The following is an 18,058-nucleotide window of genomic DNA, read 5'->3' on the forward strand; positions in this document are numbered from 1 at the left end:
ATGTAGTTCTTTTGTAACTCAGAGCACCCAGTGACATTGCTTAGAACAGTGAATGGTGTTTAAAAAAACAGAGCAGCACAGGGCTTTTTTTTCTGAAAAACTCAAACAGACATAGGACACTATATTTATGTGTCAGAGCTTTTTATGTAAAAAACTCTGTTGCCAGAACTTCTTTGTTTTCAGACTGGCAGCTATTACAAATGGACCGATAACTGGAAAACCAGGTACACGAAATGGGCAGCAGGGGAACCAAAGGAGAAAAATGCTTGTGTCTATCTAGATCTTGATGGTACTTGGAAAACAGCATCCTGCAATAAAAGCTACTTTTCAGTTTGCAAGACATCAGATGGTAAGCACATGAATGTAATGATTTTAACGACACATTCCTAATTCCATTAGTCTGCCTAACCCTAGAGACTTCACTCTGGCTTGGGCTAAAACCCTCAGAGGAGTATGCTTCAGGATACCGTCTACTTCCCTGCAGAATTTGGAGGTTTGCTATTGGATGATGTATGAATTCAGGCACATGAAAGCCTCTTGTGCAAACGGATATGGCTGCACTGCTTTCATGGTAGTCATAACTGTTTGCATGAGATAAAGCTGTATCTTGAAGGTATTTTGCTCTTTCTGAGACATGAGCATAAATCACGTTTGACATATTGTAATATAAGTAAGTGCTGGGAATGTGCACTGACTGTGTGGACTGCAGCAACTGGATAAGTTCACACACAGGTGTCACTGAGCCAAAATACGGGCAAGAGTTTCACTCCCATTCACTATTGCTAGAGCTAAAGCAGTTCTGATGTAGGTGTCAGAGCCTTGGGAATGTGAATGATACTTTAACTCTCTGTAGAGATATGCAGAGGCATGTTTGCTTGTAGATTTTGTAGAATTGTGTCATTTTCCCTCCTTGAGTTTTCAAGCCTACATAATATAGTCTGTTCCTGATGTGAGATTCAGGATAGATTTTGCCACTTGAAGGTGGCTTCCGAGTTAAACTTTCCAGTTGTACATTTGGTCTGCATGTGAACAGTGCAAGAACCGCAGACCAGTAGAAGTGAAACGGAGTTGCACACATGATCAGAAACATAGGCATGCTCCACTGATGGCTCCTTTGTATAAAGTGACAATGTACAGAGACCGGGCAGCCATACAATATGGGACTGTGGTATCAATGATTCATTAGCCTACAACAGCTTGCTGTGTTGTGAGAATGCAAATTTGAGATCTAGATCATCCCTCAGGGTTTGCTTTCCTCACAGTACTGCCAAGGCAGTTAGTTAGATGCTGCAGGGTGTGATTTGTTTCCTTGTCCTAAGAAAGGTGATTGGAGAAATAAGATGTTTCACACTCTTGACTGCCTGGCTCTCCCCATCGTCTGAGCTGGGGGCCTGTAGGAATAGTTAAAGCTGGGTGAGAGAAATCGCATACTATTTAGACACATATCCTACCTCATAGGTTACTCATAATGCAATACCAATTTCATACCATATGTCTTCTTTAGCTATAGCTCCTACTGACCCTGCTCAGCTGCCCGGAGACTGCCCCGAAGCAGCCGAACTGCGAGGTTGGATCCCTTACCGTGGCCACTGCTACTACCTTGAAGCATCAGCCGGGACAAGCTGGGCGCTGGCCTCCCTCCAGTGTGCTCGGTTAGGTGAGAGCCTTCATTATCAACTGACGAGATTTGTACGAAAGTTTATACAAAACTCATATAAAAATGTAAAAACATTGATTTTTTAAAAAAAATCATTAGAAATACTTTATTTACCTACCAAGCTATTCTAAATCTGGCACAATGAAAATAAACTGACACAAGTGACTTTGTGCAGCCTTCTGTCCTCCCAGGGGCTGCAGCCTCCCCAGGCATAGAGCTCCCCATCAGCTCCTGGCTTCTGGGGCACCACCCTGGGGGCAATGGTGGGGGGTCATGGCCACTAAGTACCTCCAGGGCTCTGTCCTCTGCAAGAAGCAATGGGGAAGCCAACAGAGTAGCGTGAATAATACTTTCAAAAGTTATTGCTTGTACAGACTTGAAAGGGAGGCCATTCCAGTAGTGCTCACGTAGGTTATGATTATTTGCTTGCTAATGCCTTTCAGGTGCTACCTTGGTTTCGGTAGAAAACATGGATGAATCTGACTTTCTGATCCATACAATACAACCACTTGGAAATAAAGTAGGAGGCTTCTGGATAGGACTTTACAGAAATGTGGATGGTAACATCTTACTTTCAATATTTAATTGAAAAATGCTTTCCAAATATGAGGAAATTGAGTATAACTGTATTTTTACAAAAAATGACATGGTCTTCTGCTAAAAAATGGGTTACTATTAAATTTTTGAAGTCATATGTTGAGCTAAGGGGTTAAAATATCCATGAGATGATACATTTAACATTTTTTTAACTCTGTATGTTGCTCTTTAGGCCAGTGGTTGTGGCTAGATAATGCTGCACTGGACTTTGTCAACTGGGAGGAGAAAGAGTCCAGTGTGGAGCATCACTGCGTCGAAATGACTGCACCATCCGGCTATTGGGATAACAGTGATTGCTCTTCTGGAAAAGGATTTATCTGCAAAAAACCCAAAGGTAAGTCCTTAGCGACTCAGCCCTTAGTGACAGAGCAGATCTGTTTACTAGTAACTGTTACAGCCTTCCACCACCTGTCTAGAAGTAATTTCTGACAGTTTTGTTTGGCATATCCCACTTTTCTAAACATTTGCAGCTGCCTGTTTTTGCAGACTGCGAGCTCTTCCCGTCACTGTCTGTGCTCACATGAGAACATGGGAACGTGCTGCATGCACCCTCAGTTGAGAATGAGACTTTCAGAAAACTTTTGAATACCTAGCACTGGCATTGGTATGGCATCTGTCAAACACTTGTGCAAACTTACGACTTTTCCAGGAACTAAGTATTGTAACAGTTATTATACCCTTGCAAGGAGGAATTAATGTGAATAATCAAGCTTTGTCTTCAAGCTTGTTATACTCAAAAAATATATATTACTACCCGAGGTCAAAAACTGGCTTCATATTGGGCCTGATTCAACAACCTTTAAGCCAGTAATGCCTCAGGGATACTAAAAGGTTTGTGTTGCAATAATAATATAAGGAATACTTCCCTATCAAATGAAAACTTCAAGTCATTACAGAAGCTGTCTTATCAGCATTTCTGGAAAATTTCGTTCAATAGGGTATAGGCCAGACTAATGTTCAGATGTAAAAAAACACATGCACTATTCCCAAGTGGAGATAAAAAAGATATAATTGCCTGAAAGAAAGCACTATCATTCCATTCTCTTAATTTAGGTGTTAAAATCAATCTTACCTAAAAAATGGTAGTTGCCATCTTTAAACCTTTGTACATTCTTTTGTGGTAGCTGTGAGATCAGGTTTAATCTTCCAGCTTTTGCATTGTGCATTGTCCCCAGTAAATCATGGGAAACATCTTTGTCCTATGTGGAAAACCTGTGTAAAACAATTTTTAAGATTTCTTTGTTCAGATGGAAAGCTGAAAGAACATGATTTCAATACTAAAGACATATAAATTTTTAAATGAATGAATATTATAGCTTGGTAAAGTTAAGTAGGAAGGTAAAAACTTGGTAACGTATTTTTTGCCTCATTTATGTTGCCTTTTATCACAGACATATGTTATTAATGCAATGATAATACTACAGGGTTTTTTGTTCCTGTATAATTTTAGCAAAACAGTCAAACTTACGAATTCTAATGAAGTGTCATATTATTTCTCTCTGATATTCATTGAAGTTGAGCCAAGTGGGAGTCCTCTACAGCAAAAAGGTAAGAGTTTTCATAAGAAAATTAACAAAAATCCAGATACAAGAAGAACTTAAAATGAGTTTTCCAAATTACCCCCTTTTAGAGAAGAAGTGCTGCTGATGGTTACTGGGATGCATGGTTATGAATCATTCTGGTACCTTTTACGTGCACACAAGCACTCACATGTTCTTGGTCAACTGGACTGCTGCAGGGCTAACCCTGAGCTGAGAAGCTCAGCAGTGACCCAACTTGTGACTCACTTTGAGAACAAGCATGGAGAGCTTTAACTAGGCTGTTAAAACCTATGTAGATGCATAGGCAAATTTCTTCCAAAGGTATTGTAAATAATGTCACATAAAAATATTGTAAAACTAATTCCCAAATAATTAGCATCCCATATCCATATCTAAAGCATGCATTTTCATTAAATTCTTACAAGCATCCACTGCATGCACTGTCTATCACTGTAATCCAGATCCACTAAAACCATGTTAGCTTTAGCAACAGAGACCTGGCTACTGATCAGCAGCAATTCAGGGTTCAGATTTACACTGAACAGACTCCAAGTTCAGGCAGGGGAGAACATCTCCTGCATGTTTTCCGTGTTATATGTGGAATAAAAAAATATTAAGTTTTCTCACAGTTATATGCATTCGTTTCAGGCAAGGAAAAGAATGAAGAGACTCACCCACCTGTTCATGTCTCCGTTTGGCCACTCATTTTCTTGGCTATTCTCACTCTTCTTGGAGCTGGCATGTCAGCCTATTTCTACAAGAGAAAAAAGCAAAACCAACTATCAACAGATTCTGGCAATGAAACACTTCTAAAATGATGTGTCGATGACTGAAGAATTGGTGAGAATGGGTCCTGTGGCAAGTACCAACTCAGAGGAGCGAGTTACTTGCTGAAATGAAAGGATGTATCTGTTAAAAGTCTCTAGTGAGGATATCTGTAATCTTAAATTAAATCCCTTTTCTCTTTTTGCAGTAGCAGACTCCTTTATATCATGCATATTTTACAAAATCAGAATTACAGATTGAAGTTTAATTTTGTAACAGTCAAGATGTTCTCAAGTGCCTTAGCAAAAACACTAGTGTAAATAACTTGTCAAGAATAAATAAATGTACTGAAAAAGGATTATAAAAGTCAACTAGTGAGAATGAATATTCAATAAAGTGTAATTACTATTGAGAACTTCGTGGATCATAGAATCATAGAATCATACAGGTTGGAAAAGACCTCTAAGATCATCGTGTCCAACCGTCAACCCAACATCACCATGCCCACTACACCATGTCCCTAAAATACTGCAAAGAACTCAAAAAATAAAATCTGCCCAACTCTGTTACAATCTTGAACTCGTTTTGCTCCACAAACTTCACTCCATCAGACCAGCACTTCTATTGTTCCTTGTATCTGTATCCTATTACTCTTATAAAATGGTGCTTCATATACTTATCTCAGGTAACTTTGGGATAGAAAACCTTGCCATTTTCATTTTCGACTATGGAAAATACAGTTCATACTAGCAAAGGATATTAAGCTAAGTTGTAGGTTTTGGTCTTTTTTCAATCTGATAACATGATTGTTAACTGTAATATGAATTAAAATATTCTCACTCTTGCATTCTTCCTTCTTTTTGTTAATGCTTTGAAATAAATAAAGTTTTTATTAGTATAATTTTCAGCGTCAGACTTCCCTGTGAATTAAGTGAGAGGAAAGGGGAAGGGAGGTGCTCCTGTTTGCTCAATAACTTTTTTGTCAACAACAAGGAGAGCTGCTCTCCTCACCACTTCGAATTCAGCTTGAATAAATACCAACTTGCCATTTTTAAATGCGAGAAAAAGGAACTGAAAACTAAGGAATGTAGCAGATGATACTGTACTACAAATCTGCAAGAAGACTAAGTTTAAGATATTAGAAAAACAGTGGAAAGCAGTACAAAATAGCTTCTAGGTGAGCTGCCAATATAATTTAGACACTAAACACTTTATGAGGAAGAGTGCTTAGCAAATTGCCTCAGCAAACACCCTGCCTTCTCCAGGCTGCACATGGTCTACTGAGCAAGCTGTAAAGTTAAAAGAAATAATAATAAAAAATAATGAATTTTCTTTTCTAGGCACTGGGCTCCTGTTTTCTTGGCATAAATACATAAGAACAGGTTATTGCACAAGTGAAATGCAGCACGCAGGACACTGACCCGAAAAAGTTTGTACCAGCACCAAGCTCATTGGTCATGTGAAAAGGGCAGCTCTGAAGTTCTCAGTTCTTCTTTTAGCCTACCCCAGTGTCTGCACTAATGTGCCCCCATCACTCTGCAGCCTTGGGGAGCTGAATCCTCACAAGCATCCATGTACACAAGAGGGGGAATAAAGCCCAATTTGGACAGGAGTGTGGCTGAGGTCCACTTCGTGAGGCAGAGGAGGGAATGAGGAAGGAATTGTGTCCTCCAGGTATTTTCCCTTGGGATCCTCTCTGTCGGAGCTGTTTCATTTTGTGATTTCAGATGTACCTGAAATATGGTTTCACTCAGTAAACTCAGCTTCTATTTCTCTCCCACCCCATTGTTGTCTGTGGCACCACTCAGCTTTACGACTTTTGGCTACTCTTGCAAGCCTTCCTCACACTAAACTTTCCCTGAATATCACCTGCAAATAGAATAGCTATTACTAAACAATTTATTCAATTCCTCTTTTACAGAAATCCAGCCATTTTTTTTCTGAAAATGTTTTTCTCTCTTAGTACTTTACTAACAGTCAACAAGTTTAGCCAGTTCTTGCAATAATTTTCCCTAACACCTTATAAATAAAAGCAAAGATAGTTGTTCCTCATATGACATCTTCTGTTCAGCTTCTATATATATCTCACTACTGACTATTTCACTTCTTGCTTTCTTCAATTTCGCTATCACAACTTCTTTTAATTTCACTGATGTAAATAAACAGAAGGAACAGTAGGACTTGTCTGCGTGTGAAAATTTGCCAGCACAGTTGCAGTGTAGTTGTACAAGAATTGCCATGCCAATATAAGTCTTCAGATGAGCACTTTGCTCACAGATTAAAAGGAGCTTTTCCAATTTAGTTTACATTTGGCTTTGTCCTGGAACACCTTCATTAGGAATTTCTCAGATAGAAGAACACATCCTTTTGCTTGACAAAAGTATTCCAGGCAAGAGTTTCCCTCTTGTTACAGGGAAGCTTGCCATAAGCCTATAGCATTGAACATCACTTCTTTCAGATCTTCTACAAGTAGTTATAAACAGTCCAGCCTCAAACTGTGATCAAAGCAAGCAGTGTAACAGTGCAGAAAAAAAGCAATTTTAGCCCTCAAAGTGAGCAATAATTCATAATGCACTGAATACTACAGATCCTGTAAAATTTGCTCTCTTTCTTCTAGATATGTAGAACTGTGACATTATAGTGATGTACTGAACCTACATGGTTTTGTCTTCCTTTATTTCTGAGATATAAGGGTTAAAGCAGAGACTGAGTTTTTAATCAACGATATTTCACTGCAGATTTCTTTCCACCAATTCTCAAGTTGCTTTTTTAGAGGTCCATCCTGTGTAGCACCCCAACAAATGACCTGTATATAATACTAGCAAAGTGCCAGAAAAAGACAAATGTCACTACGTCTAGTTACAAGGATGGAGACTTCAGTTTTGGAAGTGACTCGCTCTTCAAAGAGAGCAGTGTTTGCAATGTGCACTTATTTCAAAATAACATGTGACAGGATATTTCCTTATTTAGAGCAGAGAGCTTTATCCATCAACCCTTTGACACAGAGAAGGACCTGTTAGTATCCTCACTCAGAAGGATTTTATACACTGCCAATCTTATAGTCCAACTTTTGGTGGAGGAATGAAAAGCAAACTCATTTGCAATGAGTTTCTCCAGGTTCCTGGTTTTTCTTTCCCTCGTGCATGGTTCGTTACAGTCACTGGGTAAGTTTCCTTTTGGTTTTGTGTTAAACTAGATATGAAAATGCTTTTCCTTGGGCAGCCTTATGGTTTTAATGCATAGACTGATTATTTTGTTTTTGTTATCAGATTTGATGCATGTTCTAAAGAGTATGTTGGGTATTATCCTGGCAGTTCTTGATTCACAGAATAAAAGAGGGGAGATGTAGGGATGTTGGGGAAAATGGAGGTAATAAGAGCAGGATCTTTAAACTGGAGTTTCTTTCTGTGGAAGTATTAAATCAGATGGCACTGCATGGGAGGGCAGTGAGAGATGAGGAAGCATGGAGCTCTTTCCATTTACCCTCCCCATCACACCCATGGTGCAGTGATCAGTCAAAGGGTTTTAGAGCCATATTTTCATGATAGCTGTGCAAGTTTCTTTTTCTGCTTCAAGACATGAGGTGTGAGAAGGAAGAACTGGCTCCTCCCCTCCAGTCTGACCAAATTAGAAGAGCAGTTCTAGTCTGAAGATGTATATCACTCATTGGGTATACCTATAGAGAGAAACGGTAAAGCAGTAATGCATGTAGAACTGAGCGGATGAATGTGTTGCATGAATGTGAGACTGAGAGTGTATATCAGAAATTTCAAGATGAAAGAACACTCCCGTAATACTGTGATAGTTTAAAAAGATGAAGCATTGCTAACCTTAAAGAATCTGAGTTGAGGGTGAATCTGCAAGACCTCTCCAAGTGCAGAAATGTGCAATTGAAACCTAAAATTTTTACTGTGTAAATATGCTCATGACAACCTGATCTGTATTCTCTCTGGTCTGCTATCCTTTTTCTTAAAACAATTAATGAAAAGATGGAGTGATAAAGTGAACCTATTGAGCTGTATGGAATACAACAATGCAGTGAATTCATTGTTGTCAGAGATCTACTTGTGGTTTTTCTGTCTTCAGGAACCACAACTTATCAGCAACTTATCATCACAGAATTTTACTTTCCTACAAGGTATATATCTCAAACTCTAAACACAGTATTTAAACCCCAAATTTTACTAAAACAACATTTTATTTAAAATTTCTGGCTACACAAGGGGGAAAAATGATAAAAACTAATTAAAAAAGATGGTGTGACCCCTCAGTTTAGATAGACAAATATACTGATAGATAGATCCATTACCAGAAAGTCAGATTTATGATTTTATGATTATTTTCATATGTCCTCTTAGCTGTTTCTTCCCCATAGATACCTTTACATTACAAGGAAACGCCAATGGACAGCCATGTGTATTCCCTTTCAAATATGAAGGCAAACAGTACAGTGGATGCACAGCTGCTGGTAGGTCAGATGGCTGGCTCTGGTGTGCGACAACTGCAGACTTCGATGCTGATAAACTGTATGGATTTTGCCCACTAATAAGTAAGTTCTGCATTTCATTTATCAGCTTGTTGTCATGAAACATTGTTGAGCTACCTATTGAGCTACCAGGTTCATTATCAGGTACCAGCTGCGCACCCTCATGACAAACCTTGTCAGAGCAGCCCAAATTAAAATCATCTGACTGAACCTTAGCCTGAGTAGCCAAGTGCTCCTTCTATAGCGAGCGGAGAGGAAGAGGTGCCTCCAGAGCGTGGTGCAGCCCAGCCAGGTTCTGACTCACTTGCTGGAGGTGGCTGTTTCTCTTTGTGGACCAGAGAGGTGAGGAGGCTCTTTGGTAGCTCATTTTATGTGACTTAAGTGCATGGCATGACCAGCATGAATTTAGACCGATATCTTCCTTTCAAAAAATTCCCATTGCTCTTTATCCCTCAGGCATGTCCTGTAGGTCAATTTTCACTTAAACTGCTATATACTGATTTTTCCCCTTAACATCCATTTCCTATCTTGTTCTTGTCTCCTATTGCCAGCCTACACAAAAATGCTGCTGTTAAAATTATACTCCTCTCCCATCTTTGTACCATCTATCTTCTGCACCGAACTTAAGTTTGGATCCCTCCACCTCAGGGGACAAACTGTATCACTTTTCTCACCACTGCCTTCCCAGTAACACAACAGTTTCACAAGGTTTTGTGAGTTGTTCTGCAAAAAAAAAAGACTGCAGCTGATCTGCACGTTGGTGCTACACAGACTCTTCTTATAGCTCCTCGGGCTGTCAAGGGCCAGGTTCTGCCATTTTTTAAAAAGCTGCTTCTCTTGACGATGAGCTAGAAGAGAGTTCCTGCCCCGCAGGGACAAAGAGCCTCCAGGGTCAGATTTCACCTACACACTTACTTTCCTCCTCTGACTTCACCCTGGAATCTCTTTTTTCAATCAACAAATATGTCTAGTTTACCTAGTACTACATTTTGTGTAAAAGAAAATTTAAAAGCAAATATTGGAAACCCATTCACTCCCTTCTAAAAACTTAGAAATTTAAAATAATGTTTTTAAATTCAAAAAAATTACACTTTTTTTTTTTAATTAATGCCTAATCTGATTTCAGTTTTTCTGGTGCTTTAAAATTGATGATAGCATACAGTTAATAATGTGCATTTTTACAGATTTTGTATGGTTATGTACTTCATTTGCTTGTAGTTGGTGCAATGTCAAGCCTCTAACAGCACTGCTCTGTGTCACTTCTTCTTCCAGATGACACAGAAAGATTTTGGACAGAAGATATTTCAACTGGCACTCACTATCAGATAAACTCAGAATCAGCTCTAACATGGCACCAAGCAAGGAAAAGCTGTCGGCAGCAAAATGCAGATCTATTAAGCATCACAGAGATTCATGAGCAAGCATATATAGGGGGTAAAATGATAGAGAACAAGACCTTAAAATATATTGCCCCAGAGCTTTAGAGGATGAAGTTGGCTGCCTTGTCTTCTGTCTCAGTGAAGAAGACAGGGTGTCAGGGGTGGTTCAGCAGCTGCCAAAAGGGAGATGATCTGAACTGCCCTTCCACTGGAGTGCTTTTTTATGAAGGGTTGGTCCCAAACCTCTGTAGGGGGGGAAATGGCCCCATCCCACCTTTGTGCTCCAGGTGGGAGCTACGGCATCTTCTGCAGCCTGTCCCAGGGGAAGGGTTTGCTCCGCTTGCCTTCATGCTGGTGCACTCATTCCTGAGCAGGGCTATGGTCTGCTCCCCAAATTTACCTTTTTCTTCTGTGTTTCAAGCATTATTAATCTTTCTAGAAGAACATATGATAACGGCTAGATTGGTCTTAATATGGGTACATTTGCATATATAAACTCTAAATAACTCCATTGGATTTCAGATACAAGTATCATGGTATCAATTTGGTTATAAATGGTGTGAAGGAGGCTTTGAAACCACTCACATAGAAAAAAATCTGGAAGCAACTAATTGGCACACTGCCTTTGTCTTTTGGATGTGTTTACTCCATGAAATCTGTTACAGAAACATTTTAGCACAATTCCCTGATGAAAATAAGGTATTTTTTGCATCTCTTACGTTGTAATGAAACAAAGTGAGAGAAGTATACTCTTATTTAAGTAGTGAAATAAGATGTTCATTTGCCCTTTTAGCTACTGAGATGTCTGCTGAATCAATATTTATTCATTTTACTTTTTTAATCTGTGTACCTCAGTAATGCAGAAAGTACCGGTTTGGGGCTGGTTTAAACTAAGAAATATAAATTTCTTACTTTTGACTTTATTTCTTTTAGATGAACTTGCTAAGAATGAGAATAGGGAGATACAATTGACTTTTTTTCTAATTTAGAGCTAACTAAAAAATTCAGTTTTGCATTCTGGATTGGATTGAACACTTTGAATTTCAACAGTGGATGGCAATGGGCTGGGGGCAGCCCTTTCAGATATTTAAATTGGGCTCCAGGTAAGAACTGTATCTATTTTGTTATCTTTGAATGGATTCTGGTAAGACACCAACTAATAAAAACTGCCCTAGCTACTTTCATTTCAGGAAAGACCATTCTGATTTATAATAGCTGAAGATCCAGATTTTTATTTTAAGAAGTACACTTCCAAATTACAAATCACAAAGTTCACAGCTATAGCAAGTTCTTTTATTTTCTTATATAAGCAAAGAACTTGTTTATGAAAGCAGGGTATCATTTGGAGTGATATACAACCCTACAGACCAGAGATCAGAATTTTTCCATAACGTGTTGCCCAAGAGTATAAATATAAATCAAATCTTCCAAAGTAGCAAAATATTTAGAAAATAATGGCGCTATGTTGTCTGGAGAAATTTCAATATTATTGAGAGGCTTATTGAGCCAGCTCATAATTCCTCAGCAGTTTATGCAAAATTGCACTGGGCCACCTCAAAGAAAGGAGACAGGGGTGGGTTTGTGGTGCTCCTCACACGTGGGGAGTTCTTCCATTTGCTTGTTGGTTTTCTTTGTGCCATGAGTATTTCAAGCTGCCTCCTGTTTTGGAAAAGTTACAATGTGCTAAAGGAATAATTAAACTCTCCTCTAAGTTTTCAAAAATTCTGTATCAGGCAATTTCTTTTGCTGCTTACAGAGGTTTTTACACACTGCAACAGAAAAGAGAAAAGCCATTTTATAGGAAAGTAGAATTGTGAAATTCTTGAGATATACTGGAAGGATGGTGTAATTTAAAACTGAATATTTTTAAAGTTTGGAATTTTTTGACACAGCATAGTGCTCTAGCTTCAGCTGTTCTGTCTGTGAGCACCAGGATATCAGGAAAAGAACCAGAAATTTCACAGTACTGTCATGACACAAAGTCAATGGAGGGTCATTACTTCACTCTCAAAGCATAGACTAAAAGCAGCATCCTATAAACTACACCACCAGTTATCCTATGGGAGAGGGCTTCTTCATATTAAACATTGAAGAAATCAGAATAGGTTGATGTTTCTGCTGATAATATGATGGCTTTGTTAATCTTTTTATTTATTTTTGCTGTGAGATTCTGTTTTCCTCTCTTACTCAAAGGAAGTCCTTTCTTGCTCCCTGGGAAAATCTGTGGAGTGATGAATCCCAGAAAAGATGCTAAATGGGAAAACCAAGCATGTAACCAGAGACTCGGCTACATTTGTAAAAAGGGAAACTTCATTTTAAAGTCTGACATTATACCCGAAGGTAGGTTAGTCAAATAAAAAGAAAGCTTTTTCTTTGACTTCTAGAAAGACCAATCTATAAAGATCTGCAAATGATAAAAGGTATGCAACATTATTTTTCAACCAAGATGTTAGAAACCTTTGAAAAACACAGCTATACATGCGCACACAGCGTTTTAGATACTGCTTTTGTCCTCCCATTGTGTATTAACCATCCAGAGAAGAATATTATTATTTTGTTCCATCACTCTATCATTCATTCTTGCAAGACAGATAAGAGCTGCTGGCAACCAGTGCCAGCAATCAAATTTGCATAAACACAGTAGAAATTTTATGCTTCTCATTTTCTTCTCATTTGCTCCAAATGAGCAATTGCAGTTATTCTAATATTAATGCAGAAAATCCTCTTCTGATGAAACAGTATGCAATGAGCAGAGCAGGAGGAGCAGCAGTATTCACACAGGCTAATTTCATCCATGGGCCACCCCGACCTGGGGCTTCAATGACACAACGTGGCCATGAACATGGCACATGCAGGAGGGATCTGCTGGAGGCTGTCATCTGGGAATGTTATAAAAGCTACTTTTAAAGAAGTAGTTATATTAAAGAAAGTAGAGAAATAATTTCAGAGAATCCTTATTCCCCTATTAACCTTAAAAAGAAATGCAGGACTCTCTTTTTAAAGCAAGCTTAAAGGTAAGCTTTTAAAGATACTTAGGAATCTAAGTAATAAAAAAGACACTGAATTAGTATGAAGAGAAAACGACCAACTCTGCACTAATTTGCACTGCTTACCGACTGGCACTTATCAAAGAACTACTTCACACTTTTCCATATCCGAAAATTATGTGTGTTTGCAAGAAGACATGGAACAGGAGGCAGAGCCTAATGTCAGCCACTGCATGCAGCACGGGAGACCATGACACACTGACTGAACTGCTCTGGGGGGTGAAGAGGGGAGAGGCTGATGTCTGCTTTGGTCTCTCTTTCCTCCCAGAGCATTATTTCAAATTGTATTTCTGACACAATGTGGGCATTTTTCAATGATTCTCTGCTTAAGGGGACACCATTCTATTTGCATAGTTCGCATACTGTGCCTTAACGATATTTGTTTTTCATTTGAATGTATTTGCATTTCTAACTACAGCTTTATGTTTATTCATATAGTCCCACTTTTGTAAAGAGTGCTTGAGAGACCTCATTCTAGTGTCCTTTATTTTCCTCTTACAAAATTGCTCTGAAAAATTGTGCTTTGATTTTAGAGGAATTGAGACCTATTAAGTGCCCAGATGGCTGGTGGCCATACGCAGGCCACTGCTACAGCATTCAACGGGAACCCAAAATATGGAAAGATGCTCTGACTTCATGTAAGAGGCAAGATGCAGATTTGGCAAGTGTCCACAACATTGCTGAATACAGCTTTCTAGTATCACAGCTTGGTTACAGTGAGTATATATGTAGGCCTGTATTGTGTTTGCCCCATCTGTAATGTAAAAGCTGGGCTTCATATTAAATATTAATGCTTTCTCTGAAATGTCACAAGTGGAAGGCTGAATCTGAATTATGGTGGTCTTTTATGTTGTTGCTGTTGCATAAACATAGAAGTATATTTATATTTATCAAGAAATAATCTACATTGTAAAACATTATAAAGTGGGAAAAGAAAAAAAAATGGTATTCCTAACAGAGACACATAAAGATCTCTAAATATTGTATTTCTGGCATCTTTATTCTGTGTTCAATATCTTCAGAACTGAGCTCCAAACCCAGAAGAAATTTAACTTCTTGCTGAGATAAAAATCTCTTACTGAGGTTAACGTCTTGCTATACCTCCTTCTAAGAAAACAATATCTTTTAACTTCTGATTTTCCTTGGATCTGTAGCAACCAGTCCTGACGCTTGCTGCACATGCTGGACTTGGTGAACACCCTTGACAGGCCATTACAAGCCCTCTAATGCTTCCCCATTAAGGAGATGTATTGGCAGATGTCTTCGTGGCTTGGGCTCAGTGTGATCTCCTGACGGGTGGGGACACTCACAGCCACTCACTGTCCTACCCTCCATGCTAGGGGCCATTTTGTTGTTCTAAGTCACAGATACTCGGAAAGTTTGCAAAAATCTTATGCCAGCCATAAAAAGCCCTGTGTTTATTAAACTCAGGATTTCTGGATAGAATCTGAGCCTTTTCAGTACAGACCAAGGCATCTCTTACTGCAGATCGGAGAGGAAACCAGCATTTTTGTTAAAGCATGAAGACCACCTCTCATGTACCACATCCCAAATTTATCAGTCCCTGTTTGTTCACTGTATTGTGTAGCAGACCATAAGCAACGCTTTTTCTTTTCATGCTTCAGAGCCAACAGAAGAGCTGTGGCTGGGTCTGAATGACCTGAAGGCTCACTTCTATTTCGAGTGGAGTGACGGGACGCCTGTGACATTCACCAAATGGCAGCGCAGGCATCCCACCTACACAAACGGTCTGGAGGACTGTGTTGTTATGAAGGGGCAGGTATAACCATGCAGTCGTTTTATAGTAATGCAAACTAGTAACTACATCAGTCTGAAATCACTTGCCTTTATATACTTATTCAGGAGTCATTCTATATCCTAGCTTAAAATAGCTTTCCCCATAAATTTGGCATCAACCAGAAGAGACGTTCTGAGGACAGGAGAGATCAGAAACAGAGAGGTAGCATTTTTCTAGTGCTACCTTTTGAGATTTCTTATCTGGTGGAAAGCCTGATCAGAAATTTTACATTAGATTCATTCTCTTGGCTGCAACAATGAAAAAAGTTATAGCTCTGGGAGAGGAATGGGGATGAACTAGTAAATACATTGTGTGGTTATCATAGATGCTATTTGCATACCTCATTTTCCAATCCAATAGACCATTATGTCCCTAAATGTCACTTCATTGAGACATGGCATTGAGGCATGGAGACCTGGCACTAGGGCATGTTTCTTCAGCTGTGACATAAAGAGAGCACTAACACCTACCTGACAAATACCTAACCTAAAACCTATAGTACTTCTGACTGCTTGGTTCGCAAACTTTATTTTCTTGCAAGTCATTGTTTGACACATTTACATGCACGTGCGTGCGCACACATACACACACAAAAAGTGTCATGAATTTTAAAAGAAACAAATTGAAAATACTGTTATGAAAGAAATGCTGTTATTGAAAGAACTGTTATATCACAGAATAATATTGATGTTTGCCAGTATTAGGCATCAATAGAATTGATCCTAAACCAGATTTTATGGGGGGAAAAAACTCCTATTTAATTTTTATTTTTTACGTAATTCCTTTTTTAAAAGAAATCAGTCATTTTCAGAGTCTTCTCCTTGATGGATAAAATAGTTAGATTTACTGCAACACACTCGGATGTGCATTAGTTCAGTTTCATTGATCTTTGTTCCAGAAGTGTAGTGCAATAATCCTGCTCTAAATGCAGATCCATTAGCCCCAAATGAGATATATCTTTACAAACATAGTTATGATAGCAAGTAATGCTGAGACTTCAAGATGTTATTTATTTCCTTCTTTCATCTCAAAACAGCATCAAATGGATCTTAAACCAATCCTGACAGATGTGTCTATTTTTTTTTTAAATAAATCTCCAGCAATGATCCTATTGCCTTCCTAGGTAGTATATTTCAGTGGGCCTTGTAGTGAATAAAGAGGAAACCACTAGTTTTCTTATGTTTATGAATGTCCCTTTTTTTACATTTGTTTCTTCTCCCTGCTATTCTAGGATGGATACTGGGCAACTGATGTTTGTGATAAGCAACTTGGTTACATCTGTAAAAAGAAGCCTTCATCACAATCGTCTGAAAAAGAGACAATCGAGGACCCAGGCTGCCCGAAAGTAAAGGCTCTCTCATAAGTTAATTATGTTGGGAAAAATGAGCAGGAATTAATTTGCTGGTTCTTGCATCTTTTAGAGTCTTTGTGTTCATATCTTCTAGAAAATCTACTCTTGAGGAAACCTAGTCTTTTCCTACTAGCAATTTACTAATATATGTGCATTTTTCATTTTTGCTGCGAAAATACTCAAGAAAGTCAAGATTCATTTACATGTACATGAATACTGCCTTTCCATTCCCAGATCAGGCACCCTGTGACAAAATTACATATATCTTTTAAATCATAATTTCACCACTATTCTCTCTGTTTATGCTCTTAGCCTAACAACACATGTAAAATTACCAAAAGCCACTTTGCCTCTTCTCTCAGATCTGCTATTTAAAGTCTTTATAAAGTCCTTACTATATACGAACGATAAAAGAAAGAAAATAATTTCAAAACAGAAAAGGATCAGCTTTTCTTACCATGCTCCTACCGATGGACTACTTAGTTGGCCTTTGAGTGATAACAGCAGGTTATATTTTTCCAAACGAGTAATTTTTCCAGAATTGACCTTTTCAGAAAACCATTACATCTATATTGGTCAGCACAGATCTCTCTAAGAGCAGGAGAAGCAGAGGCGTTTTACTGATATTCCTCCTTTCTACCCTCCCCACAAACAAGCACTGACTGGATTTCTCTTGGCTCAGAAAGTCTCTTTACCCATTGCACTTATGGATGGCAGAGGCAGCTTTGGGGAGCTGTGCTTGTATGTGAATTCATTTCCATATTGCAGTATTTTTTATTTCATTATGTCAGATCCCGCAGCTCTGGAAGGCTGGAGCTGCAGCTCCCCCCTGAATGAATCACAGGCTCGATATGGTGCAGTTTGCATAATCCCAGCCTTACAGGGCACTGGAAAGCAATAGCAAATAGCATAGTCACAATTTTCTTTGAAAAGTCATGTACATGTAAAAGAGATGAAAATTAAGATCTTGATGTCATCCTTTAAACAAAAAAGGCCTTCTGTAGGAGCAAACAGCAACAAAAAAACCCCAGCTTTTGTTTATTAACAGATCGGTCCAGTCTCATCTTGGTTTTAAGCTTAGCTGCAACAAATTTAACATCCAATATTTATACACAAAAGAGCAGAGCTAATTTCTATATTGAATTCTCTTCCAATTTCACATTAAGAACCTTATGTTTGTCACAGGGTTGGAAAAGATATGGTTTTCACTGTTACTTGGTGGGCTCTGCAGTTTTGACGTTCTCAGAAGCAAATAAGACATGTGAACAGAGCAAAGCTTATCTAGCTACGGTGGAAAGCAGGTAGGAAAATATCTTTTTTTATACTTCTAAATCAGTGCCTCTGGTGGAGAAACTTGCAAAACTTGTCAATTTGTTGAACTCTTCAAAGTGTTTTATCAGCACTTTTCAAAAAATTTGTAGCAGTAAGCCAAGTAAA

General features: G+C 38.6%; 2 protein-coding genes across 2 annotated transcripts in view; both read left to right on the top strand.

Moving 5' to 3' along the window:
• Window positions 1-4,979, top strand: part of LOC142079534 (macrophage mannose receptor 1-like) — a 34,603-nt gene extending 29,624 nt beyond the window's left edge. Inside the window, exons 25-30 of the mRNA XM_075143892.1 lie at window positions 184-349; window positions 1,505-1,657; window positions 2,101-2,217; window positions 2,427-2,588; window positions 3,770-3,802; window positions 4,444-4,979. Coding sequence (XP_074999993.1) covers window positions 184-349; window positions 1,505-1,657; window positions 2,101-2,217; window positions 2,427-2,588; window positions 3,770-3,802; window positions 4,444-4,613 — 801 coding nt within the window. The 3' untranslated portion in view covers window positions 4,614-4,979. The remainder of the gene's footprint in view (window positions 1-183; window positions 350-1,504; window positions 1,658-2,100; window positions 2,218-2,426; window positions 2,589-3,769; window positions 3,803-4,443) is intronic.
• A 2,592-nt stretch (window positions 4,980-7,571) lies between these two features.
• The window catches only part of LOC142079536 (macrophage mannose receptor 1-like), a 35,235-nt gene continuing 24,748 nt past the window's right edge, over window positions 7,572-18,058 (top strand). Inside the window, exons 1-9 of the mRNA XM_075143895.1 lie at window positions 7,572-7,724; window positions 8,936-9,109; window positions 10,319-10,480; window positions 11,415-11,528; window positions 12,619-12,765; window positions 14,006-14,188; window positions 15,098-15,252; window positions 16,502-16,615; window positions 17,807-17,922. Coding sequence (XP_074999996.1) covers window positions 7,664-7,724; window positions 8,936-9,109; window positions 10,319-10,480; window positions 11,415-11,528; window positions 12,619-12,765; window positions 14,006-14,188; window positions 15,098-15,252; window positions 16,502-16,615; window positions 17,807-17,922 — 1,226 coding nt within the window. The 5' untranslated portion in view covers window positions 7,572-7,663. The remainder of the gene's footprint in view (window positions 7,725-8,935; window positions 9,110-10,318; window positions 10,481-11,414; window positions 11,529-12,618; window positions 12,766-14,005; window positions 14,189-15,097; window positions 15,253-16,501; window positions 16,616-17,806; window positions 17,923-18,058) is intronic.

This window comes from Calonectris borealis, chromosome 2 (assembly GCF_964195595.1).
Source record: "Calonectris borealis chromosome 2, bCalBor7.hap1.2, whole genome shotgun sequence".
Classification (NCBI taxonomy): Eukaryota; Metazoa; Chordata; class Aves; order Procellariiformes; family Procellariidae; genus Calonectris; species Calonectris borealis.